Source organism: Siphateles boraxobius, unplaced genomic scaffold (assembly GCF_051911475.1).
Source record: "Siphateles boraxobius isolate OS27281-9 unplaced genomic scaffold, OSU_SipBor_1 24, whole genome shotgun sequence".
Classification (NCBI taxonomy): Eukaryota; Metazoa; Chordata; class Actinopteri; order Cypriniformes; family Leuciscidae; genus Siphateles; species Siphateles boraxobius.
This window is the reverse complement of record NW_027508855.1, coordinates 3,590,426-3,618,278: the sequence shown is the minus strand read 5'-3', so window position 1 is coordinate 3,618,278 and position 27,853 is coordinate 3,590,426. Positions and strand designations below refer to the sequence as shown.

Sequence of the window (27,853 nt, the reverse complement as noted above, 5' to 3'; positions counted from 1 at the left end):
CAAACATTAACAAACGCGTGCGCACAGCGAACTATCAACAACAACTACATTTCAAGGTAACGTTAACGTCAAATGTTTTTCTCGATCATAACAGTAAACTGCATCTTGTTCTTTTAAATCAAGTAACGTTACCTACGTAGTTTCCGTAACATTCCTTAATTTCCATTTTTTTAAAGCAAAGAGCAAAGCTGCATCAGAAAACCTATATTCAGTCATTTGTTCTGTTTGACTTTGAAAGGTCAATCCGAAAACCTACAGTTTGTCTGTTTAACTCTACTTAATCAATTGAATAAGAGTTGAGGGACTTGAGGGTAACTTTTGGGTGAACTACTTAATGTTATCTTTTTGTGAACCGAGGTACTTTAAAAAAACTGTTATTTACAGATTTTCAAGCCTTTGGTTACTTTCTGTGTCGTGTGGTGTAGCCATAGACTGTAAAAAGTGTAGCCTATACTGCAGTGATGGATGCAACTGTAAGACCCCTCAGAATCCCCCCTGAGATGGCCATTTATGCAGAGAAACATGACATATTTCATCTGGTCCAGGTATAGACATTTTACTAGACAATGTTTTACAGGTTTATGATCATTAAGGCAATTTCACTCAAATAAATTACTAATTTGCAGACACTACTGAGAAATTTGATGGTGGACAAACCAGATGACCCTATTCAATACCTGATTAACTTGCTGAAAAGGGACAGTGCTCATGGTAAGATTTTTGTAATTATACTTGTGATAAATCCTTACCATTTTTGTATTTATTGTTTAATTATCTTCTAAAAGCAAAACATTTTTACAAAAATATATTCCATACCACAAGATGGCGCTCTTGTATATAATTTCATATAAGATGTTGAAGGAGCAGCAGATAGCCAACTTGTTAACATTGTTTAGATAAAAAAGACAGTTATAATAATTATAGAGTGACTGCCTGCTTTTTTAAACACATAGAAATGCATTATTAGACTTAGCTAACTATCAATGTCATCATGCATCAATAATGTATTGAGGACAGATTATTGATTTTAACAAATAAACTTGTTTCAGTGCCAAGAATCATATTATTGGGTCCTCCAGCATCCGGGAAAAGAACCATAGTAAGTCATTTTAAGTACAAATTGATTGAGTAGATAAATTAATTGAACTTTGTTTTAAGCTACAATTAAACAATTCAAGTGTATATTTTTCTTGTTTATATTTTAAGGTGACATACAGTAAGTGTCGTGCTCACTGTAAATAACTCAGCATGTATTTGTTTTTTGTCTGTAATTTTGTGCTTGTGCTTTCTTCAGTCTTGAAGTTTATTTATAAATAGGCCTGTCATGTCAGAGTTTCATCAGAGTTAAATAAAATAAGATATTCATCATAGTTACACCGTCAGGCCTCAGATATTCCAATACTGCTTCACTCATCTGTACAGAATTACTGGAGCACATCATGCACTACTGAATATTTTCATTTTTGTCAGTGTTTCTACATTTTATATCCTGCTTCAGATTGTCCTCTTTTGTCTTGCCGCAGGCTAAAAAGTTGTGTGAGCACACACAGGCTGTTCACTTGACTTTTAGTGATATCTTAAAGGATGACAGTGACCTGACCAGAACTGCACAGTATCAAGACAAAAAACAGGTAGGGTCTCTCTTTCTCAGTCCTTTCTCTTGAAAACACATATAGCCTACTTCTATTAGGTTTCCCATAGAGTTTTATGACTAAATTAGCCTTTTTAGCAGGCCTAGAACACGTAAGTCTGCATGTATTTGTGTGTAGTATACTACTTAATTGCAAAGTATATTTAAGGAAAAGTAGTCTGGAATGCCTTGATCATTATATTCATTTTAGATGTAGGAAGTACGAAAGGTAATGTTGTCAGCATTTGCTAACACTCTCTGGATGCCGGTAATTGCGGTCTCTGTGGTATTGTAAAGACATAGAACTGATTTTGTCTGAAGTCTGATCATGCAAATGCAATGCAGGCTAGTTAGTCGATAAATCAGGAGTTGAATAGAATTAAAAGAAAAGAGAGAGATGTGCTTAGGAAAAGTGCCTCCCAGTGGTTTAATTATTCTAATTATCCTCTCACTTAAACTCGCCATGGCCTTGAGTTTAAAATAGAACGATCCAAAAGATTCCAATTATTATCATTTTCACAAAATTCACAAAGGACAGAGAGATGAAAGCAGCAGAGGATGTCATAAATAATTAGAGATTCAACAGCATATTTGAATGTGTTTGTTTAATAATAATTGGATTGTTTTGGTGGACAGTCATTTAGTAGAGAACAGATATATCTCAGGTAGGTTTAGAAGGTAATGTTAGAGACACAAATGACAGTTGTTCTAAATTTCTATTTGACTATTATATTATGTTATATTATATTATATTGATTTAAATTCATTACTATTTATTATTACCATTAATATTTTTTGAAATTATTAAATTTGATTAAAACAATTTATCCTCTGTGATTTATTGTTAATGCTGGTCTGATCAAAATGCAAATGACAGAAGTCAGTTATTTATTATCATTTGATGATCTGACTGGACAGCCGTCAGTACAGAGCTGTTTTAATTTCAAATATTTATTATTGTATTGTATTAATATACAGAATTGTCATTCATTCATTTAATTAATATTTATTTATTTTAATTTATATATGTATATATATTGTTTGTTTGGTTTAATAATTGAATTTGATTAAATCATTTACTCACTGCGATTTATTGTCGGTAATGTTGGTCTGATAGAAGATCCCCAAAGACGTCTGGAGCCAGTTGATTCAGCAACGCCTTTCAAAACCCGACTGTGTTCGACGGGTAAGGACTTGCTTTTTCTTTTTATATACTTTTATGTATTTTGTAATTAATTTAGAAAAATGAACACTGCGTGTTTTACTCAACCTGTCTAAAACGTGAACATTGAAACAACCCAGTGAGAGAAACATATATTCATCCTGAACTTGCACGTAACCTCCACGTTTTGAACTGCGTGTAATGTTTACAAGCGTGATGCCCAAATAATTTGTCATATTTTTTTCTTTATCTACACTCAACCTTCTAAGATAGATAATTAGACGTGTGTTTCTCCGCCTCCCTTGAGGACTGCTGGGATGGGTCTCGGGGAATGCTAGACTGCTGGTGAGAGTTCTCTGAGAAAACCTTTCATCACCAGCAGGCCCCTCACCGGCTGCCAGTTACATGTGATCTCAGCACTAATGCCACTTAAGAACCTCACCGCTGAGGTGTCCGTTCATGTTTACTCTTAGATCTCACACCTTTTGATTCCTCCTTTCATCTTTCTGTCAAATCACACAATCAATCACGGACTCCCTGATCGTGTCTTTTTCTGAAGTGTCAGTTTCTTCTGTGCAGCTGCACGGAGGAATATGTAAATCATCCGACTCCAAAAAAGCACCTCCTTTTATGCCTCACTAAACTCCGCAAATGGCTTTACTCAGCCAAGAATCCCATCGTGAAACTTTTTCCGTTTGGCATCCTTTAACTTTCACCTTTTAATCTCAGTAGTTTGTGATTAGCGACTCCTTTGAATCTAGTAATGGATGTTTATCCCTTCAGGCAAACTGTCTGATAGTATTTATCTGGTTATTTAATTATTTTCCATCCTGACTGATCTGCATATGAGCAGAGGATTGAGGTAGAGTTTTTCCTCTGTAGATTTAGACAACTGACAAAGCATCTCTGGCTCACCATAAGGAGCCTTCATCTCATGGTCTTTTGCTTCGCACACACTTAAATGGGCCAAAGAATGGAATGATTGACATGTCACATCACCACTGGAGCCCGGACAGCTAAGCTTAATTGCTCTGCCACTGATGCCTGCGCGCGTGTGTGTGTGTGTGTGTGTGTGTGTGTGTGTGTGTGTGTGTGTGTGTGTGTGTGTGTGTGTGTGTGTGTGTGTGTGTGTATGCTTGTCTACCTGTTTTTCCAAATTAAGCAACAATGAATGTTAATCATGCCTAATCTAGGTCATCTAGTTCATCTCCGCCTGTCACTGCTTCTCAAGCTGTCTTAATTCTTTCTCTCTCGTTCTCTCATGAGGCTGCTGTTTGTAAAACTTTAGACTTGTACTCTTGTGGAAAATCAGGATAGGGAGCATAGGTAATGAATAGCGATTTAAAGTAAAATGTCAATTTAATGAGTGCCTTTCAGTCCTGGAAAAAAAAGATGGACCCTTAAGTAAATGAGAAAAAAAGAAGGAAGGAAAGAAAGAAAGATCATGGGGTGCATGTCACAGTCATCTGGATCCCTAATGAGGCTTCCAAATAAAGTTATGCTGTTTGAATTTGCATAGTGTCTGTAATTCTATTTTGAGGGAGAAAGGAGGAATCTAAAGGAAAGTTTGGAAATGAAATATTCATAACTTTTTGAGAGCACACGATGCAAACAATGCTTTACGGAGTTGTTTTACCTGACATTTTATTTTAAGATATAATCATATGGTTCAATTGAACAGCAATAAAAGATTTAAGGCAATTGTACAATATGATTCAAAAGTTTGGGTTGGGTATTTGGAAATATTTTGAAAGAAATATCTTATGCTCAGCAAAACTGCATTTTTATTTTATTTAAACAAAAATTCTGTAAAACAGTGATATTGTGAAATATCATTACAATTTAAAATAACTGTTTTCTGTTTTAATATATTTTAAAATGTAATTTAATAAAAGCATTTGTTTGCAATAGAAATCATTTATAACATAGCTTACTGTCACTTTTGATCAGTTTATTGCACCCTTCCTGACTTAACTTACTGACCCTAAACTTAAACTGTAGTGTACATAATATGTATGTGCACATTAATTGTACTAGTTTTTAGCAGTTTTTTAATTGCTTTTCTATATAGACACACACTCAATTTTTTCGCTTTGAGTGTTGTAACATGTCTAACTGTTTCTTCAGTGTTTTGCATTATGAATGCTGTGTTAAAGATGTCACATCAAGTTAAAAGAATTTCTTGACCCGGGCTCAGTTCCATTTATTATTTGTTAATTTTGTTTTATTTTAAGAGCAACATTAAAGCGAATCAGTAGTTAGTAGATAAGTGGACAGCTAATTGAGATCTAATTGTTAAAGTCAAGTGCAGTGTTTTGCAGCCGCCACTGCTGCCATATTGTCTGTCTGTTGTGTGGGGGAGCTGTGTGTTGGGGTCTGTGAGTGACATGTCGGGGCGCTGCTTCTGCTCCCCTGCCTTGCCTGCTGTTGGGCTGGCTGGTGACATCTGCTCCACGCATGTCCCTCCTGTGATAGCTGGCCTCACTGCAGATGTTCCAGTCCTGGGGTCTCTGTCTGAGCCCGCTGCTACTGCACCACGGCCCCTTTTGATGTGGGGATGAAACGGAATGGAGCAAGTCGCAGTGGGGCTGTGTTCAGATGTATGTGTGTGCATAGAGCATATGTGTGTACTGTAGTTCGACTAAAGCAAGTTTGGACTCATCAAGGTTTTCCTTGTCAAGCCTCTGAACATACAGATGCATATTGGTATATAATCTGCTCTTTACCTGATTTCTGTAATAACTGTTATTTCATCATGCTCTTCTAGTAATGCTGCACATCAACAAACTGAACAGACACCACACTGCTGACATTTGTCATTGAAGAGGATGGAGTTTGCTCAACATCCACCCTGTATTTTCTGTATTTTCCCTATATTCATGGCAGTTAGATTGTGTAGGCTAGAGGCCTTTCATGCATTCTGTGCGTCAGGCCCTGCTCATGGGCTTCCCAGCCACAGAGGCAATCAAATGCTTAATGGGAAAGTAAGTGGGAGGAAACTTGCGCGCTGAGATCAGGTGAAGCAAAGGATAGGTTTGCCGTTAAAGATCAAAGCCTGAAAAAACAAAGGCTGATATCAAACAGACACTCGAAACTCAGCAGCAAAAACCCACAGCTCCTCTGATAATACTTAGATCTATAAATGTTTCTTGCATATATTTATTTATTTTAAGATTATTCACTGCAGTAATAAGTTGGCCCCTAACAAGCACTTTTGGGAGATGGTTTCTTTGACTGTTCTTTATTTTACCGCACCATTGCACAGCAAGCCTTGGGATTTAGGAGACTATTAGAGAGGAGGATTTTTTTTATGGATTTGTAGCTAATGAATGATATGCATGCATTTCCTTTCTTCTTATGTTATTTTTATTGCTAAGTGAGAAGTGTGGAGAGGAGCTGGAGAATTAGGCACATTTTCAAGGTTTTTATGGATTTAACCCTCCATTTGCCTCCCTGCATGAGACCCCATATGGACCAGTTTTACTCCTTATTCATACAACAATTTATACATTCATTATTTACACTGGTACAGGGCAGCAATTTAAATGAATTATTCATATGCAATTATTCATTCAAAGCCTATTACTGTTTTTTAAAGTATTTTTCCATGCAGGATATTGTTTTGCTTATATGAAAACTATTTTAAACAACAATTTAAGCACAGTAGCTGACCATGGGGAAAAGCAAGTGCATTTATAGAAATGTAAACAGGAGAATTGTGTGGGTGTTTATTTAAGACAAAATGCAAGGTTTCAGCTGTGTTAATAGCAGAATGTGTCGGCATTGTCTATCTATCACTAGCAAAGTTGGACTCTATAGCCCCTTTCACACAGAGATTCCGGAAAATACACGGATAATTTGACCCGGGTTCGTTTGATTTTGGTTCTTTCACACTGCCAGTGATTTTCCAGAATCAGAGAGTGTGTTCACACACAACCCGTAAAAATCCCGTAAAGACACGTGGCATCGATGTGACATGTAATGTCTCAGCAGCGTCTATAGTTTGCTTATGAGCTGCGATTTCTCTCTCAAGAAACCACGCTTGTGCATTTTTTTCCTCTTATTCAATCATAAACTAGCGCATTACGCGGCATCAATCCCGGGTCGTGTTTGCGTTCACACAGAAGGCGTTCTGGCAATTTCCCGGGATCAACACGCTGTGTGAAATGGGCTTATGTGTCATCAGAGAGTTGTATTATTGTTTAAAGCAAATTGTTTGTACCTTTTCAAGTGTGCATAACATGCATTTCCAGGGCTGGGTTTTGGAAGCCATTCCCAAGACGCAAGAAGAGGCACTATGTCTACAAGAAGCAGGCATCACCCCAGATCATGTTGGTTAGTGGCATGTTGTCCAAACACTTTGTTTTTCCCAACTGAAAAACAAGAGATTTGAATCAGGACTCGATAATGAGACTGACCAAATATCTCTCTGGGACTCACTATCACTCCCCAGAGAATGTGTCAAACTCTAGTTTTCTTTTAACTCTTTCCTCGCAGTCATGCTGGAAGCTCCTGATGTCGTTCTGATTGAAAGGAGCTCGGGCAAGAGGATAGACCCTGTCTCAGGAGGTAATGTCTGTATGATCATTACACATTTCTTAGTTCAGAGAGTGGGACTGCGAGACAGGCAGCTTATATGCACAATTGTTAGAATGCATATCTGTGGACTTTGACAGTGCTCCTCCACTTGTTTGCCGAATCCAAATCGGGCCTATGTGTCCTCAGGGTTTCAGAAAGCCCAGCTGTAATGAACAAAAGCCAGAGCTCCCAGCAGATTTATGATGGTGTGATGCACCATTTCCACATAATTGCCATTTTCCCTTTTGTCTATTTATGATCCATGTTTATGAATCTTTTTCAGGACATTCGCTGTCAAAATAGATGCTTTAGATGCTTTGGAAAACGTTTTTTTTTTTAAATATATACAGGTCCTTCTCAAAATATAAGCATATTGTGATAAAGCTCATTATTTTCCATAATGTAATGATAAAAATTAAACTTTCAAATATTTTAGATTCTTTGCACACCAACTGAAATATTTCAGGTCTTTTATTGTTTTAATAGTGATGATTTTGGCATACAGCTCATGAAAACCCAAGATTCCTATCTCAAACAATTAGCATATTTCATCCGACCAATAAAAGAAGTGTTTTTAATACAAAAAAAGTCAACCTTCAAATAATTATGTTCAGTTATGCACTCAATACTTGGTCAGGAATCCTTTTGCAGAAATGACTGCTTCAATGCGGCGTCGCATGGAGGCAATCAGCCTGTGGCACTGCTGAGGTGTAATGGAGGCCCAGGATGCTACGATAGCGGCCTTAAGCTCATCCAGAGTGTTGGGTCTTGCGTCTCTCAACTTTCTCTTCACAATATCCCACAGATTCTCTATGGGGTTCAGGTCAGGAGAGTTGGCAGGCCAATTGAGCACAGTAATACCATGGTCAGTAAACCATTTACCACTGGTTTTGGCACTGTGAGCAGGTGCCAGGTCGTGCTGAAAAATGAAATCTTCATCTCCATAAAGCTTTTCAGCAGATGGAAGCATGAAGTGCTCCAAAATCTCCTGATAGCTAGCTGCATTGGCCCTGCCCTTGATAAAACACAGTGGACCAACACCAGCAGCTGACACGGCACCCCAGACCATCACTGACTGTAGGTACTTGACACTGGACTTCAGGCATTTTGGCATTTCCTTCTCCCCAGTCTTCCTCCAGACTCTGGCACCTTGATTTCCGAATGACATGCAAAATTTGCTTTCATCCGAAAAAAGTACTTTGGACCACTGAGCAACAGTCCAGTGCTGCTTCTCTGTAGCCCAGGTCAGGCGCTTCTGCCGCTGTTTCTGGTTCAAAAGTGGCTTGACCTGGGGAATGCGGCACCTGTAGCCCATTTCCTGCACACGCATGTGCACGGTGGCTCTGGATGTTTCTACTCCAGACTCAGTCCACTGCTTCCGAAGGGCCCCCAAGGTCTGGAATCGGTCCTTCTCCATAATCTTCCTCAGGGTCCGGTCACCTCTTCTCGTTGTGCAGCGTTTTTTGCCACACTTTTTCCTTCCCACAGACTTCCCACTGAGGTGCCTTGATACAGCACTCTGGGAACAGCCTATTTGTTCAGAAATTTCTTTCTGTGTCTTACCCTCTTGCTTGATGGTGTCAATGATGGCCTTCTGGACAGCAGTCAGGTCGGCAGTCTTACCCATGATTGCGGTTTTGAGTAATGACACAGGCTGGGAGTTTTTAAAAGCCTCAGGATTCTTTTGCAGGTGTTTAGAGTTAATTAGTTGATTCAGATGATTAGGTTAATAGCTCGTTTAGAGACCCTTTTCATGTTATGCTAATTTTTTGAGAATTTTGGGTTTTCATGAGCTGTATGCCAAAATCATCAGTATTAAAACAACCAAAGACCTGAAATATTTCAGTTGGTGTGCAATGAATCTAAAATATATGAATGTTTAATTTTTATCATTACATTATGGAAAATAATGAACTTTATCACAATATGCTAATTTTTTGAGAAGGACCTGTATATATATATATATATATATATATATATATATATATATATATATATATATATATATATATATATATATATATATATATATTACCCTCAAATACTTTTACCTCAGCACATATATCATGGAGTATAAATCATATCTGATGACCTTTCCCACATGTTTTCTTTCCATGTCTTAGATGTATATCACGTCACCTTCATGTGGCCTGAAAGTGAAGAGGTTGCACAGCGTTTAGAAACACCCATGACACTGATGTCAGCTGATCTTATAGCCAAAAAGCTGCAGAAATACCACACAGAAGCTCATTCTCTGAGGCGCACCTACCATAGCTGCCTGAAGACCATCAATGCTGACCAGCCCCATGTAGACGTTTACTCTCAAGGTAAACTTGTACCAGTGCCGTCCATCTGCATTAAAGGGATACTTCTACCAAAAATGAATAATTCTACCACCCCTCATGTTGTCCCAAAACTGCATGTTTTTCTTTTACGGAACACAAAATAATATATTTTGAAGAATCTTGGTAGCCAAACTGTCTTAGTGGCCATTGACTGCTATTGTAATAGACTTTTCTCAAATCTTCCTTTATGTTCTAAAAAAGTCATACAGGTTTGGAACGACAAATAAGTGAATAAACGATGACAGCATTTACATTTTTGGCTGAACTATCACTTTAAATTAGTGTTTACAAATCTTCTTCTTTATTAGGTATAAAACTGACCTTAGGTGGTATTTTACATTGGGTGCTCATTTAATCAAGCCATTTGAATTAAAAAAATAGGCTGCATTTCTAAAAATGTGTGCAGGTTAGACTTAGGTAGGTAGGTCACTGAGTTACATTTAGAGCTTTTCAAACATTTCTACTAATATCACCTACTGCGATGAACAGACATCTACCGCCCCTATTGGTCGGAGGTCAGTAGTGAAGCGGCTGCATTCAGAGGCTGTGATTGACCTGCTTGTCAGGGACTCTTCCAGTTGAGGAGGTTGCCTCAGGCAGCTCTGCAGGCACAGACTATCCCATGAGAACCTGGGCAGGGATGAGCGGTCCTCGCCAATTACATTAAAACCATCTGAATCCAACCTGTCTAAATATTATATCGCTCAACTTGACAAAATAATTTTGTCACTTCCCTTCCTTTAGTCATGAGGTAGAGCTAGGCAGTGAATATTTAAACCGCTCTTTGCATACATCACTTTGACTGTAGCATTAGGCAGGTTAGCAGCATTTTGTGAAATTCACACCAGTTTTTTATTATAAAGATGCATATTTATCATAGGAATGAGTATACATGGAACTGATAGCCAGTCATTGTATATTATGGGCAGCATTTTTAGAGATGTTATAAACTGACCTCTGTCTATCACTTTTACAATATTTTGCCAGCTCAAGCTACATAAACATGAGCTGGGAGAAAGTCAGATCCAATTTTGGACTGGTTTCTGTCCATTTCTCACTCTCTCATTGAAATGTGGCTCATCTGGGGGGAAATAAAGGCTCATTTAGTCTCATGGCAAATTAGTATTAAAGCCAAAATGCTATGTTGAGTTACCTATCAAGAAAGCGATCCTCCAGCCTAATGGTTTTGCTCTGTAGACTTGATTTGTAAATTGTATACTGTAGGACGGTGTGCCATTATGCCTAATCTTAATTTAACTGCACCTTATTTTCTTGTTATGCCTAAATGGAGGACATTAAATAAATATTTGAGATAAACTCTGCCATAAAACATTCATAAACCCATACTGAGGAGCAAACAGCAATAAGGCTGTCATCTTAAATCTTGTTTAGTGCTAATTCAGCATGCGGTTTGATTGCAACGTTGCTAGTTTCCCCCTGACTTAGCCTTTTAGCGCATTAACATGTTTCGCATATTAAGCATTTATCATGTTGTTGTATAACAATTAGCAGCATAAAGGGCTTGATGAGAGGAACTCATTAGTTATGATTAGGCTGTTGTTAATCATTGCACATTAGAATGGCGGCTCAGCGCAGGTTCCAGACAAACAGCATTGTTGTGAGTGAAACCCAACTGCAAACAGATGGCTTCGATGTGGATGTCACACTACAAGCAAATGCCCCCGTGGACATGAAAGGAAGCCTCTGATGATTAATTAATCAAGTGGCTTTATATTCAGTTTAGTGGCAATCTCTGTTTATGATCTGAGCGAATGGGCTGTCACCAGCCTCACAAATGTGCTCTATTGTCTTACTCCATTAAACATTCAATATAGTCTACCTGTGCCTGCATTGTGTTGTTTTGTATTAAAGTATGGTAGAATGTGAACATAGGGTTGAAGAAAATTACATTTAATCTGTGTTGTTTGATTGCACTAACAAAAAGGTTTTCTAATGCATTATGCAACAAAAAGTTTTTTTGGGTCATTTCAAATGCTGTTCTTTTTAACTTTCTATTCTTCAAAGAATCCTGAAAAAAAGATGTATATAATATTAAGCAGCACAACTGAGTTCAATATTGATGATAATATTAATAATAATAATAATAATAATAGTATTAATAAATGTTTCTTGAGCACCAAATCAGCATATTATAATAATTATTGAAGGATCATGTGACACTGAAGACTGAGTAATGGCTGATGAAAATTCAGAATTGAATTTCAAAGCCATCACAGGAAAAAAATCTAATTTTTAATTATGTTCAAATAGAAAAAATGTAATTTAATAACTTTTTATAATATTGCTGTTCTTGCTGTATTTTGGTTAAATAAATGCAGCCTTGTTGAGAGGCTTTTCATTAAAAACAAAAACATAAAAAAAAGACTCCACATTTGTATCTTGTGTGTATCTACATGTGTATCTTTAATGCATTTGTAGTGGTACTTATAGTTACATTTAAATTTCAGCTTGAACAATAGATTTTAATAGGTCTCATTTATTGACTGAAAATGTATTTATCTAAGCATTGCTCCACTTTGTTACGCATCACAAAAAATTTCTCATTCACTTTATGGCTATTCTGTATTTATACTGCAGTGCTGAACTATGTCCGTACTCCACGTCACTCTGCCTCATCCTACACTCCCAGAATCCTACTGTTTGGACCCCCAGGTTCAGGAAAGAGTCTTCAGGCAAAATTAATTGCTCAGAAATACGGCATTGTCAACAGTAAGGTCCTCCTCAACTCTTCTTCTGTTAATTCATATTGAATACTGTCACTTTTCACCTGTACTCTTTCTCATCTGCAAGGTTCAACATAGTTAAAAATGGTAGTTTACCCGAAATGTAAAATGTATTATCCTATTATGTAAAAGTCCCGCTCTTGATGATTCAAACCACTATGCTCTTTTTTTTCTGTAGAACACATAAGTAGCCATTTTTAAAGAATCATTACGAAGCTCTTTCCATACATTGACAGTTTATAGTGTTCAAGCTCCAAAATGAACACAAAAACACCAAAAACAATGCACCATTTTTCAATCTGGATGCAAGGAAAAAGATAACAGTGCAAGGGTTTAGAACAACTTGAGAGTGAGTAAAAAGTATTATTATTATTGTTTATTACTTTCTTCTGTTCTTTCCCATATCTCTGTTGCTGTAGTTTGTTGTGGTGAGTTTCTGAAGGCTGTGTCAGCTGATGAGAACCATATGGGGGAGCTCATTAAACCCTACCTGGAGTCAGAACAGCAAGGTATGTCTCCTTACCTCCTCTATACCTACTGCCAAATGGGTCAATCACACAGAACAAGTCAAACCCCAGTCTGTAAGATTTAGAGATCTGTTTCCTGCTTTTGACCAGATAATTGGACCCCCCCCCCCACACACACACACACACATACACACACATTCCTCATAGTCAGAATAATCCGGGCAGTGAAGATGTTGTGATATTTTCACATATTCACACATATATGATATTGGTTTATGATAATTGTAGTGCAAATGATTATCACATTAATGTGGATAATTTTGCAGAAATGTTTGGTTACTTTCCGGATGTCTAAACAAAATCACAGTACTTGCTGGCTTCTTACCCTATAGGTTTTGTATCTACTGTAAGACAACCATTTTTTATATATAGTTAGAACACACCATAATGCTCTAGTTGTCTTGACTTTCTGTGACCTTTCATTCATCCTCATCATTGTTATTCCCTTCTCATCTCACACGCTCTTTGTCTGCCCAACACCTCTCTGTTCTAAATCCCTCAGAGACCATAAGTAAATATATATAGTCCCACCCCTCAGAGAATGCATTCAGCCATTGGGACTGCCAATCACTACCTTTATCACCGCTCTGGCCCAAGTCACTCGCCTTGAGCAAGTTTTCATTAATTTAATAAAGATTCTCAAGGGATGCAAAGCACAGAATGTAAGCGTGCATTTGTGTGTGTGTGTGTGTGTGTGTGTGTGTGTGTGTGTGTGTGTGTGTGTGTGTGTGTGTGTGTGTGTGTGTGTGTGTGTGTGTGTGTCTGTGTGTGTGTGTGTTTGTTTGTTTGTTTTAAATAAATCTTTAGCGTTTTCATTGATAGGGATAGTACAGAGAAGACATTAAAAAATGGGGAGAAGATGGAGATTGGGACTGGGAATGACACAAGCCCAATTCAAACTTGCATCGCCTAGATAAGCACCATGTCATGTCTTTATTTCACATATTTAGCCTTAAATCAATAGTTTACCCAAAAATTAACTTCTGTCATCATTTACTCACCTTAAGCTCATGGTGGTTCAAACCTGACTTTTTACCTTCTGTGTAACACAAAAGTCAGTGGGGTCCAAACAACATTAGCCTTTACTGAAAGAAAATGAATATTCAGTTTTGGGTGGGTTTGAGAATTGAATCTGAATTCAGACAGATGTTGTTTTACCAGTTGCCTCACACTTACAAAGAGATCTTGACTTAAATTAAAAGCTTGCATAATACTCTGGGAAAACTTTCATTATCAATGTAATAATATAATATAATATAATATAATGTAATGCAAAGTAATGTAATGTAATATAATATAAAAGTATATTTACATTGCGCATTATAGAAAACAGATTGTTTAACAAGAAGAAAACAGCTGCAGTTATTATATCATATTATAATTTATGGATAACCGTAACTAACATTATTAAAACAGATCCTTTGTTCATGTACATTGAAACACATTTCGACATTACATTAAAACTTTGAAACATATATTTCTTTAACATTCATAGTAGAGCAAATATTTGTACATGAATTCTCTATTAATTCTCTATTCTCTATTAAAGTGATACAATGTTTGTGATTTATTAATGAAAGTTATTATAAAGTAATAAATTCATACCAACTCATACTTAATCATGGAATTCTGTGTAAATAATGTCAACTTTTATTATTAAATTTTTTTAATGATCCATCTACCTCCAATAAGTACACATGCACACCCAATGTGATTGTCATATCTGTCAGAGCATGTTAAGTATATTTTCAGCTCTAGCAGTATCTGTCACGTGCAACTTGTGTTCGTGAATTCATGTTGCGTGTTTGTTGAAGTAGCAATGTGTGCATAAGAAATGCTATGTAAATGTTTTGTTAGCTCGTATTTCATTGCCTTGTTGAACAGGGCTTCGGTATCCTGGGAGAGGGGGATTTTTGTGCCTTCTCTCTCTCTCCCCCTTTGCTTTTCTCCCCCTTTTCCTGCGACTAAGTATTTGAGGCAGAGAGCTTGCCTAAATAATTTACAAGTTGATTAATGGCCTCACAGGGGTATAATTAGGTGATGGAGAGATGGTGGCTAGTGTAACCAGTACAGTGCTTCTGGGATTTGAGAAGTCGGATTATTAAGCAAACCAAAAAAAAAAAAAATATATTCTTTGCAGAAGTGAAGAAGAGGAAAGAAAGAAAGAAGAGGAAGCCTCTCCAGGCTGGCTGATGTTTGAAGCAAGGCTGCAGAGATAGGCAAGAGGCTGTGTGTGTTTGATGTGGAAATTGGACAGTTTGAAACCGTCGACTTTAATTTTTCACCAGCTGCAGGGACCCCCCTGGGTGCCAGCTTGCGTTCCTTAAAGAATGCTGTTCTATTTTCTCTTTACCCTCATTATTTGTTTGTCCTCCACCACTCTCATTAGTCTTCCCGCTGCATTACAAACGCTACCCTTCTCTACCGCACTGTCCGTCAGTTTTAAGAGGTGCCATCATCCCCTTAAACAATTCGCTCGTGTTGCCTGTCAGCCAGCAGTTGAGTGCTTTTGTATTTTGAGAGGGACCCGTGAAATATCTTCAAAAGACAAAATGTACATACATGAATTTAAATGACACCGTGTCTGCTAATTATTTATCACCTCACATCTGAATAAACCGCCTTGATTTGATACAGATACAAACAAAAGGCACGTCCTTGACAATACCGCTTGATGATGAGATCACTGATGCTTTGTATGGAGATGATGTTGTTTCAGTTCTGCTCAGACCATCTCCTTTAATTTAATCCTCTTAATGGGGCGCTCCAGCGCTCTAGATGGCCTCCACACAGTTTAAGTGAAATATTCATTTCCTTTTCTTTCCGCCTCTGCCCATGTGTTTTCCAATCAGATCAAATTTACTGTTTATTTGGGATTTAAAACTCTTAAAACGGCATCCTATATCAACAACTTTCATATTTCAAAAAGTTCTCGTACTGTTTTTTTCTTTATCTATAAAGTCGTCTTCTCAGTACCTGGAAAAAAGTAAACAAATGAAAGGCCTTTCTCGCGTCCGTTAGATCTATAACACTGTGATCTCACGTCCTACAGGGAGGAACGTATACAGTATTTCAAACAAAATGCTAAGCAGGTGTGTTTGTGTGCGTGTCTCGTGGGGTAACCCCCTCTGAACACCGTGTTTACAGTATATAGGACGAGTGTCTTTCAAAGGACACAGCAAGTTGATTTTCAGGAGTCTGAACCTCTTGGTTCTCGAAGTTTGCCTTAATGAGGTTTCTCTTCTGTTGTTTGCATTGTTGTATTTCTGTCATGTAATTAGGAAAAAACACAACAAATGTATAAATAGATGGTAACTGTATCGTAATATCGCTGTATTTATGTTTAATCCATACAGTGCCATCCAGTATAGTCCTGCGGATCCTTACAGAGAGACTGAGCAGGATGGACTGTACCACACGAGGCTGGGTGCTCCATGGATTTCCTCAAGATGTGGAGCAGGCAGAAAAACTCCAAGAGTCTAATTTCCTACCAAACAGGTATATCAGTCACTATAAACTGATTTAAATGTCTATAAATGTTGAAACTCAGCATGTTAACTGCCATGCCATAAAAGGTATATGGCTGCACAGGGATCTAAACTATTATCACAATGATTTATTCCCGTGGTTCTCTTTTTTTTTTTCTTGTGTATCCTTTGATAAATATCTTTTGAAATAGAAAGTTCAAAAGAGCAGCATTTATTTGAAATATAACTTTTTCATAACAATGTAATTATTGTTACAATTACAATGTTCAGTCTTTGCTGAATAAAAGTTTTTACCAACTTTTTAATGGTTGTATGTATCACAATGGGCATGCATGGCATATTTGAAATTAAGGAAGTGCACTATATTTGAGAGCAAGGGGGTGTGCATACTTTGAGAACCACTTTTTTTACATTCAATTCATCTTTCCATTCCTGTATCGATTTCAACCTATGCATCATCTATCCACTGTATTCCCATTCATTGACCTGGCAAACACTTCAGACCAGGGACAGACAGAGATGTAAACCTTGGTGTTTAGCTAATGAAAACAAAACATTGGAGAATTTTATAAACTGCACTGTGAATTTTCTGGTTATTATTTGTGATTTGCATCTCCTCAGCTATCCTAAATAGTGAGTGTAACTGCAGGGCTCAGATTGCCCTCTCAGATTACCCTTAACTCAACTGCCCTGGAGGATCTGATGGCACTTAGATTGTACAACCTGTCCTCTGTGTGTGTCCCCTCATCAGAGAGCTCACTTTGAGGGTTAGGTCATCAGTGAAAATAATGTGTCCCAATTCTGTCTCCTTTGACACAGAAACAAGAGCAGGAGCACAAATCTGTGCAGTAACCAGTGTTGGGAAAAGTTACTTTGAAAAGTTATGCAATTCAATATTGCATTACTCACTTAAAAAGTAACTAATTGCTTTACTTTTAAAGAAAAGTAATGCGTTACATTACTTTTGCCTTACTTTTTCTCACCTGGGCTGGGCTTGTTTTGTTTTTTTTTATAACAAAAAAGTTTTATTTTGGGGCAAATGTTCTTTATTTTAAGATCTATATTTTGGTCAAAATGTAAATAATAAGGCTGAAGGAAATGCAAATTCATGTGTGTACAGTAGAGGGCGCAGCTCAAACAATCCTTTCTGTTTAACTGAATCATCGAAGGTCAGCAGCAAGTACATTGGTCAATAAAGTGAGAATAAATGCATAAAATATTTGTTTTATTTAACATATTTAGTTATTGGAGGTTTGCTTAGTATTCTGATTTAGATTTCTGAATAGTTTTTTTTGCCAGTGAGATGAGTAAATACTGACATTTAGCCTAGAACTACAATAACCATCAATTTACTCACCATTTCTCTCAATATGAGTTCAGTCAATAAACGAGAAAACAAAGTAACTTGCTTTACTTATTTGAAAAAGTAAATCAGATATTTTGTTGTAAATTTAAATCCCCCTGTAGTCAATAATTATATCCCTTAAAACTAGCTTTGATCACCAAAATGACATATTTAAAAAAAATGTCCTTAAAATACATTGCCTTAGAATAGCTTGAATGTAACTCTACACCCTTGCCTCATTTGTCTACGCGGTTCTATGAATATGCAAAATAGCCCCGCCTCCATTCACTCATAACAGCTCAAAGATCCACTCATTGACGTGATTGGTTTCAAGGTAGTTTGTGACGTCAGAAACACCAGCGATTTCAAACCGCGTTTTTTGAGAGGGTCAGTTTGATACACTGCAGTTTTAAGGAGAAAATAGTCAGCAATGGGGTTGACTTTTGAATTTGGACATGGTTTGTCTTAAAGCATATTAAAAACACCATATAGACATATAAACAACATTAAAAGTTTGATTTTCACCACAGTGGGATTTTAAAAGTAATCTGTTATTTTACCAGTTACTTGAAAAAAAGTAATCTGTTTACGTAAGTAATGATGCGTTACACCCAACACTGGCAGTAACATTAGTAAAAATCTACTTGTTCACTGCAGGGACCCCTTTTCAACCTGGTCTCCTGTCCTGCTGTTTCTAATCATGATTTCTCACCCTATCTACTACGTTTTTATAAGCTCTCTGCTATTAAGATTTGATCCCAGATGTCAACAAGCAGACATGGTGTCCACTTCCCTCGTTGCTTCAGCATAGCAAGGCCTTATTTCCTCCATTAACAGCCCCTGTTGTTTGGGCTAATGATAGGAGACCTCATTTACATAGCATTAGCGTAATTGATTCGAAGGCCCGCGGTTAGCCTGGCCCTGAAACAATGGGGAGATAATGTTTCAGATGGGCTGATGATGGCCCGATGGCGGCGCTGTACCTGACAGCTTTATTAATTAACAGCTCTCTGGTTACCAGGCTTTAGTGAGGATGAATAAGTCAGCTCCTCCTGGAGCAGTGCCAGGGCATGGGCATTTAATAGGTGTCACTGGCAGAAGAGAGAGGGGACAGAGTGGATCCCTTTACCCATTTCCTGAAAGGGCTCCATTAACCGAGAGTCGCTGCCTGCGATAAGTGCCAAGACGATGTTGTTTGTGTGACTCCAGAGGCCTGTTGCATGAAGTAGCAGTTTCAGAGTAGGTTTAAAGTTGACAATACCATTCAAATCCAACCTGGTTTAGATCCGGTTCGGTTGGCTCACAACGCTCGATATAAACATTCTCGGTCAACTCAGGGTTCGATCCAGAGTTTGTGATTAATTGTGGAGCGCGAGCACCTTGAAAGTGTGACGTGCAGCGAACAGCCAATCACACGGAACATGTAGAGCATCAGTTTGATTGACTTCTCAAGAGAGAGCAGGTGCAATTCACTTCTCTGATGAAGATTAAGAGATCGTTATGAAATATATTATGAATTATAAATGCATTTTAAGGCATGAATAACCACTGCTGCTGCAGCGAAAGTTTGATAAGGTAGCTGAAAGAATATATCCGACTCTATCAATGCTATTGAATCAACTGAATTTAAATAATAAGAATTTATATAGGCTCAAAAAGAGCTAAAAAGGAAACATGTAAGCTTAATCAGTTTAAAAGCTTTATGTACATAATTATATTAATTTAAATGCAAAGTTCAGTATTATTTGTCAATTCATATAAATATATGTATATAAATAATTAGCAGCAAAAGATATGTCATTTTGTCACTATAAACTGCTTTAATTTGAAGCCAGAGATATTGGGGCAGTGGCTTTATTGCATCAGACATGTATCACTTTGCTCACTGATTGGTCCAGTTTTTGTTTGCGATCTCTAACCCAGAATAAAACCTGCTCTGGTTTTATTGTATTTTGCTTTGTGTTGTTTAAATATACATACAGAAATGACCTCTTTGCCTTGCTGAAGTTGTAGTTGCAGGTGATCCAGAGTAGTGGCTGTCTGTTCCAGTTAGTGGCATAGTCTTTTGTCATGTAAAGGAAGTTACCTGATCCATGAAAGACGAAAGAAGAAGAAAAGGAAAAAGGACGCTCGCTAATGAAGTTACCTCATCAGATAAATGAAGATGCCTTTGCTCTGGTTTCTCATGCCGCAATCATCCTATCCTCTTTCAAAAGCTGATCAGTCACAGTTAGCCATTGACACTTTGTTAAGAAGGAAATCTAAAGTAATTATCTATTGTTATGTACAGCAAAGTTTGAGGCAGTGGTATTCAACCTTTTTTACTATATTTGAAGGCCTTTTTTGTAGATTTTTCCTGAAGATTTGTGATTTACTGGATTTCTAAAAAAATATATATTATTTTTACTACCAATTTTTTGAAAATAACTATAAAAATGTATATTCATCATTAAAAATGCCCATGGAGTTATAAGATTTCCAGCTCTAGAACATACAATTTTGAAATTAGGCTAATTACAGTAGTTAAGCTATTTAAAATGTCTCTTATTTCAAATAATTTTAATTCATTTAATTCTTGAGCCCCCCTTGGAAGTTTGCTGAGGCCTGGTTGAGAACCACTGGTTTAAGGGATACAGATTAATTTCAAAAGATTACAATTCTGTCATCATTCCAAACTTGTATGACTTTTTAGGTAAATATATTGGCCACTTTGTTTCATATAATGAAATTGAAATGATAAAAAGTACCATAGAAGTATTATAAATGGGTCTTTACAGCTATATTTCAAAACTTCTGAAGCTGCACAGTAGATTTCCGTGAACAATTTGTTATCCTTTGCGAATCTTGACATCTGCCCTAGTCATGAGGGAATAGGAATGTCTGATTCATGAAAGAATCATTCTTTTAATTCAAATCCATTCAGTGAATCATTTGATCCAGTTCAATAAACAGGTCTCAATGATTCATTCATGAATCGAACTGATCCGGTTCTTGAATTCAACTCTTTTGTCTGTTTCACAAAATTATTGTTTGACTTCAAAAGACCTGAAATATAGAACATAGCCCATATGGACCAATTTTATGGTGCTTATTTTGTCATAAAGTTTGACCGCCCTTATTCATTTTCACTTTCATGAAAAGGTAGCATAATACCTGAGCTTCTCTTTGGACCCATGTCCAAACCACTCATACATGATCATTCTCAGACTGTACAGCAGGTCATTTTTACTTCGTTAGTTTCGCTGGTCTCACTCCCACCCCTCCTACCAGTCTTTAACTACTCTCCAGTTTGGCTAGTCATCAGCCTCTTACAGCCTTGACACACTTGCAAACAATCAGAGTCTTTGGAAGCTCTGAAATATGCATGGCTACCTGTGACAGGTAGATAAAGAAGAGCAATTAGCCATGTAATCTAAGAGTTTGGCCCATTTACCTTCTCTCTCTCTCTCTCTCTCTCTCTCTCTCTCTCTCTCTCTCTCTCTCTCTCTCTCTCTCTCTCTCTCTCTCTCTCTCTCTCTCTCTCTCTCTCTCTCTCTCTCTCTCTCTCTCTTTCTCTCTCTCGTTTGCTCATGCTCTCTATTAGTAAAATGTATTTCATGTGTCCGCTCCCCATCAAATCAAGCAACACTTCCTCTGATTGGCTTATCAATTATACAGCAGGGGCAGCATTACAATTTAATCAGTGGTAAACATTGCCGTGGCCACCTGTAAAGAATCTTTCCCTCATTAATTTCTTAATTTGGAGAGATAGAAAGGGTGGCAGAGGGGCCGATGGGAGCAGCAGCGCTCCGAGAGATCGGATAGTCAGAGACCTTCTTGGATCACTTTAGCTAAGCGAGTCAACTGAAGAACAAACGGGTCAAAGGTTACCACCATCTACTTAATGTATACCGTATACCAGTGGAAGAATAGAAACTACATTCGCGCACACACACACGTACTGACGGTAGGATATGCTAAGACTAGTGCGATTTAGGATTATTTGTAGCAGCTGAGGACTGTCGGGCTCTTGTTATCTGCCTTGTTTTAGTCAGTCATTTGTTAGAGGATCTCATGCTGTCATGTAACAAACATCTAATGTAAATCAATTCATCTTGTACAGCTAAAAAGTGGGGGGAATGAGAAGAAAGAGGAACACAAGCCCCCACCCTCCCATCCTCCAGCCCCAGACACAACGCACCATCCTTTTGCTCCTCCAGATTTATAAATATTTCATGAGGAAGCATAAATATTAATTCTAATAGCTTTGCAGAGTAGTTATTATTTCTTTTTTAAGACAAATATTCATTAAAAATTGAGAGAAACCTTTTTCTGAAATGATTAAACCTACACACACACACACACACACACACACACACACACACACACACACACACACACACACACACACACACATTATTATGGCTCTTAAACACTTCAAATATCTAGCATTTTCAGTCCAGACTAATAGTCAGTTAAAGCACCATGTCTCCTTTGTCCATTTCAGATGGCCCCGTGGTTCACAGTGGTACTGAGAGCCAGGAACACAAAGACATTTAAATATTTTATCAAAAGCACCAACTTAGATCTCTTTCTTCCTCTTTCCTTAGTTTCTCAACCCCTTTTGGTGGAAAACGAGGCCACATGATGTACATGTCTTTATCTATAGCTTGAATTAATCCAAATCACATCTCACTACAATCTCAGTCGGTGTAAAATGTTTAGGTGGCTAAAGATTAAATAATGTGGACGAGGCTGTGAGGTTCCGGACTGTCCTCTGGAGGCTTGGATTAAATCATATGGGATGAGACTGGCATGTAAACCCCCCCACTTGACCACACCATTAGGCCCACTTTGTGTCTGGACAATGTCAAAACACAATGACCCCTGGGTAGAAACCCTAACATTCCTCTGTTGAAGTCCTCTCATGACCCAGGAGAGTATCCCTGTTTTCCATTATTTTCTTCATCATTTATTTAGCTCTAATACCAGTGCATTATGATGATTTCTCTTTGAATGCTAGATGGAGTCTATATGTAATAGAATAATGAATTGATATGGTTTTCGCATGACATGTTATGATTTCTGAAGACATTTTGAGAATCATGACGATTCCAGTTGCTCTTACAATTATGGTTCTGCTAAAGGTACGCTGCTGTTCAAATGTTTGGGGTTTGAAAGTTTTTTTTCATGTTTTTGAAATAAGGTTGAAGTCTTTTAAGCTCAACAAGGCTGCATTTATGTGATTAATTTATGTGTATATTGTGAATAATATTGTGAAATATTACAATTTAAAATAACTGTTTTCTATTTCATATATTTTAAAAATGTAATATATTTCTGTGATGGCAAAGCTAAATTGTCAAGCTAAATTATTGATTTGCTGCTAAAGAAACATTTCTTCTTATTATTAAAGCAGTAGTGCTGCTTATTATTTTGTGGAAATCGTGGTGCACTTTTTCCGGATTCTTTGATGAATAGAATGTTTAAAGGAACTGAATTTATTTGAAATAAAAATATTTTGTAACATTATAAAAGTCTTTACTGGCACTTTTGATCCATTTAATGCTGAATAGATGTATTTAATTTCTTACAAAGAAATAAGTCTTATTGATGCCAATCCTTTGAAAAATAGTGTATGTTTTCACAAACCTTTTATTACCACTCTTTTGGCTGTTTTTGTAGAATATTGCATTTATTAATTTTATACAATACCACTGAAAAAATGCATAATGCTTATCTTTAACTATATGACTGGTCTCACGGTTAGTTAAGCAAAGACTGGTTGATTTTCTAAAAACAAAAAATGTCATTTATTTGGGAGTCAGATTATACTGATTAAATAATTTTTTGATTCATTTAAAATAACAGACTCCTAAGAGTCATTGTTCTATTATTGGACTACACTGATCGCAAATCACCCCCCCCCCCCCCCATCTCTCTCTCTCTCTCTCTCTCTCTCTCTCTCTCTCTCTCTTTCTCTTTCTTTCTAATGGATCCAGTTCCCTTATTTGTGAGTTTCTGTATTTCATTATATTTTAATGAAATTGTATCTTCATTAGACCATGGTGCCTTTTGTGTGTGTGCTGTGTGGTATATAATATTTTTACCAAGCAATATCTTTACTCAGGCAATTTGAGAGACTAACAGATATCATGACAGACTTCCACATGATCTCTGCCTCTGTCCCCTCTAGGGTCTTCTTCCTGGAGATGACTGATGACATTGCTATCGAGAGGGTAACACTTAGGAGTGTGGATCCTGTGACTGGAGAATGGTGAGAAGGACCTTCTGGTTAGAAAATTGTAAATTTGTATGTAAAGAAACCATTCCTTCAGGTTCAACTAAAAGCATAAATGCATTCTGAATGTTGCGTTTGAACTCTGCAGGTATCACACCGTGTATAAACCCGCCCCTGATCCAGAAGTGCAGGCCCGGCTTCGGTTTGACCCGAGGAATTCAGAGGCACGGCTGCTAAAAAGGCTTAAGGAGTACTGGAGCCATGCAGTGGACCTGCAGGCCTTTTACCCACAGGCAGTGTATATCAATGCTGACCAGGACCCACACACCGTGTTTGAGTCACTGGAGAGTAGGCTCGTGGGCTGACTACCCAAAGTCCTTTCTAACCGAGAAACAAATGAGGGCTAATCCTCTTTAAACACTGTTAAGGGGATACACCTCCAGGGATACTCCACCTAAAAATTTAAATTCTCTCACAATTTACACACCCTCATGCCTTCCCAGATGTATATGACTTTCTTCTGTGGACCAAATATGGAGATTTTTAGAAAAAGAATCACTCTCTCTGAGGCCATATAATGCAAGTGAATGGGTCCCTCAAAGTTGACGTTTCAAAAACAAACACGACTGTAATGCATACGACCCCAGTGGATAAATCAATGTCTTCTGAAGTGAAACGATAGGTATGTAAGAAAAATACTAATATTTAAAACTTTTTACGCTATAAACCATCGCTTCTGGCCAACTGTCAATGCTTGGCATAACACCAGCACATTGTAAAACTCAAGAAACCATGTGGAAACACAGAAGACATCACTTCCTGAGTTTCACAATGCACTTACATCATGGTTTACAGCATGCTGGCATTTGTGTCAAGCATGAACTCATATGACAGTTGACCGTACTCAATGATTTATAGTGTAAAAGTTTAGAATAGTAGTTTTTTACACACACATATCGTTTTGCTTCAGAAGACATTGATTCATCCTCTGCCATTGTATGGATTACCGTTGTGTAAGTTTTGCATGGTTTTTGAGCCATCAACTTTGAGGGACTCATCAGCTTGCTTTTAAATCTCTGTTTGTGTTCCACAGAAGAAAGTTAGTCATATACATTTGAGAATTTTTATTTTTGGATGGAGTATCCCTTCAAGCATACACAGCTTAGATGCAAATTCTAGATCTGTTTGTTGTGCTTTTATTTTTCTCCTGTCATTTGTACATCTGAAAGGCTACTTAATAAATATCTTTTAAATTTGACTTTTGTTCTCTTTTCTTGGTCATAGTTATATCTTATATTTTAATGAACACTGACATGTCTCCAAATACATCATAGAAAAATACATTACCCAACTGATGTAGTCATTCTTGCCGTCTGACTGTGTGTGAGTTCATGGGAGTGCATGGCACCTGCTAATTCGACCACGAAAAAGCAGAGCGGCCAGAGCTTTTGTGGTGGGCAGTATTAGTCCCACCTCAGTGGTCTCATCCTCAAGAAACCAGTCGATGCTGCTTTGATTATTAAATTCCCTCTCCTTCTCTCTTCCTTTCTTTGAGGTCACTTGATGTTTCCCACAGGGAGGAAAGGAATTAAGTACACTGGTTAGCAAAACATGTTAACAGGCAGATTTTCAAATTCCGCTCAGATAGTATGCTATGACAGGCAGACACTGACTTAATTATAGCAGATGAGGTCCAGAATATGCATCTCCTCTGAATATGTAAACACAAGGGCAGTGTATATCTAAAGGAAGAGGAGGCTTCAAAAATTAAATGCGTCTAAATGAGAAAGTATTCCCTGAGCTCTCTCTGGTTCTGTGGCACCCAAACCTTTTTATACTCTAAACAAAGACTGGTTTTTAACAGAAGTTTTGTTATTTCAAATTGTTGGATGGGAAGCGCTATGTAGAAAAAAATGTCATATGATTGCTAGAAAGATTCAAATTTTAGCTTTACATAATGTGCAGATAAAACACACGTAACAGCACGTCTTTACATTGTAAAATTTACACATGCATACACTCTAACACATCTTGTCTTTTGCAAATAGCACATAGTTCACAATTCATTAAAATCAAAATGGGAGTTTTAACAGGAAACGCAAGTATTTTCCTAACACTATATTAATTAAAAGTAAGCTACAGTTATAGAAGAAAGTAACTATGAAGAAAAGAGAAAACAATACGAGAATTATAATAAGCATAATTATGGTAGAGGTTTAAGATATGAGGTGTATCTTATAATATTTTAAACAGTGGTTTCAAACAGGAGTCCTCGGCAAACGTCTAAGGGGGCTGAAGGATTACTTAACCCTTTGATGCACAAGCTATGAAAACCCCTTCTAATGCACAACATGGGTCTAAAAAGACCCGTATTAATTTCCTATGTTATTTCATGCATGGCTTGGCATTTTTTTTTTTTTTTTCATCTTTTGAAATCACTTTATTTCAGCATTTAATATTCCAATAGCAATGAATTTATGGTTTCAAGGTTTCTGCCCGACAGCGACAATATATACTTGTATATATGATAAAGTTCTATTTCAACTTTTATTTTGTTGACCTAGCTAACATTAGATAGAATAGAATATGTCAACAGCAAGCTAGAGAATAGTATTGGACATGTTTCTCTTTCTCACTAGTAATAATGGATTTCAAGGTCAAGGTAACGTTAGCCTAAACTTTCAAATATTATATCCATTTGTCTTTCACAAAATATCAAATATTTTCTGTGACCAAAAAAAATGATAAAATAAGACTTACATGCATGAAATATACAAAAGCAGGGCGTGTTGACTTGTGAAATGTGTGACAGGTGAATAGTTTTCTGCAGTAAATATGTTCCTACTATTTACAAATATCAAAGGTTCCTATATGGGTCATTTTTGACCCATGTGTGTGAAATAGATGTAGAAATATAAAAACTGTGTCTGTTTATAAAGTAAGAAAGGAAAAATAAACAATGATTTTATGGAAATCAAAAACAAGATATTTAATGTATACCTGGATTAATAAATGACAAAATACATTTCTTTCAAAGATTCCGCAAAGAAATACTTAGCCATGATTGAAATAACATATGTAATCAATACGGGTCATTTTAGACCCATGTTGTGCATTAGAAGGCTAGTGACACAAAAACTATTTTAATTCAAAAAGTAAGAAAGGAAAATTTAAAATAAGGATTTGTAATGACCTAAAACAAGTTAATTGAGGAATACCTGGAATACTGAATGATGAAATTAATTTCTTGCAAAGATATAGAAAATGAAAACTCAGTCGGGTCACTTTAGACCCATGTTGTGAATCAAAGGGTTTTAAAGGTGCTCTAGCGATGTCGGGTGATGTCACTTCTTGTTGAAGTCTAAAGTATTGTCAAACAAAACGGAGGCTAGCTAGACCCTCCCTCCTCCTCATCCGCGCACTAACCCCCCAGTTTGTTATGTTTCGTGGTATGGGTTAGCCCAGTTTGTTTTTGTTGTCATTTGTGGAGCCTGGGGTGTCTGCAGAGACAGCGTTTTGTTACAGTGTATTCAGGGGACAGGCAGCTAGCAGATAGTGAGGAGATGTTTTAAAAAAGATCTATTATTTAATTTTTCCTAAACAACCTTTATTTAAAACACGGTTTTCTGATGTTTTTATTAATCAAAACAAATTTAACAAAATTTTAGTTTGAGAAAACAGCTCTTGTGGTTAATTATTTAATATATTGACAATTTCTATTAATAAAAAACGTTTGAAAACCAGCAGCTTTGTCATTTTTACAGATGAACATACCAGACGAAATATATAAAGGCAGCGGGACTTTTATTTTGGT

General features: G+C 37.0%; 1 protein-coding gene across 3 annotated transcripts; it reads left to right on the top strand.

The window, feature by feature from the left end:
- Positions 1 to 12: 12 nt before the first annotated feature.
- Positions 13 to 25,297, top strand: ak8 (adenylate kinase 8). 3 transcript variants are annotated; one of them, XM_077240835.1, is made up of 14 exons: positions 13 to 56; positions 385 to 545; positions 627 to 711; positions 1,050 to 1,099; positions 1,524 to 1,631; positions 2,751 to 2,816; positions 7,046 to 7,127; positions 7,290 to 7,361; positions 9,494 to 9,697; positions 12,314 to 12,445; positions 12,879 to 12,968; positions 16,343 to 16,484; positions 23,995 to 24,075; positions 24,188 to 25,297. In XM_077240835.1, exons 2-14 carry the CDS (start codon positions 462 to 464, stop codon positions 24,402 to 24,404), a joined length of 1,413 nt encoding a protein of 470 aa, XP_077096950.1. In that variant the 5' UTR covers positions 13 to 56; positions 385 to 461; the 3' UTR covers positions 24,405 to 25,297. The 3 variants fall into 3 exon arrangements, with proteins under 3 accessions (XP_077096950.1, XP_077096948.1, XP_077096949.1); XM_077240833.1 differs by having other exon boundaries at positions 15 to 56; positions 2,748 to 2,816; XM_077240834.1 differs by having other exon boundaries at positions 18 to 56; positions 426 to 545; positions 2,748 to 2,816.
- Positions 25,298 to 27,853: the final 2,556 nt, after the last annotated feature.

Coding starts and splice junctions, on each gene's coding strand:
- ak8 (XM_077240833.1), top strand. CDS start 462: ATGGATGCAACTGTAAGACCCCTCAGAATCCCCCCTGAGATGGCCATT. Junction 1,100..1,523: donor CATCCGGGAAAAGAACCATA/GTAAGTCATTTT, acceptor GTCTTGCCGCAG/GCTAAAAAGTTGTGTGAGCA. Junction 7,362..9,493: donor GATAGACCCTGTCTCAGGAG/GTAATGTCTGTA, acceptor TCCATGTCTTAG/ATGTATATCACGTCACCTTC.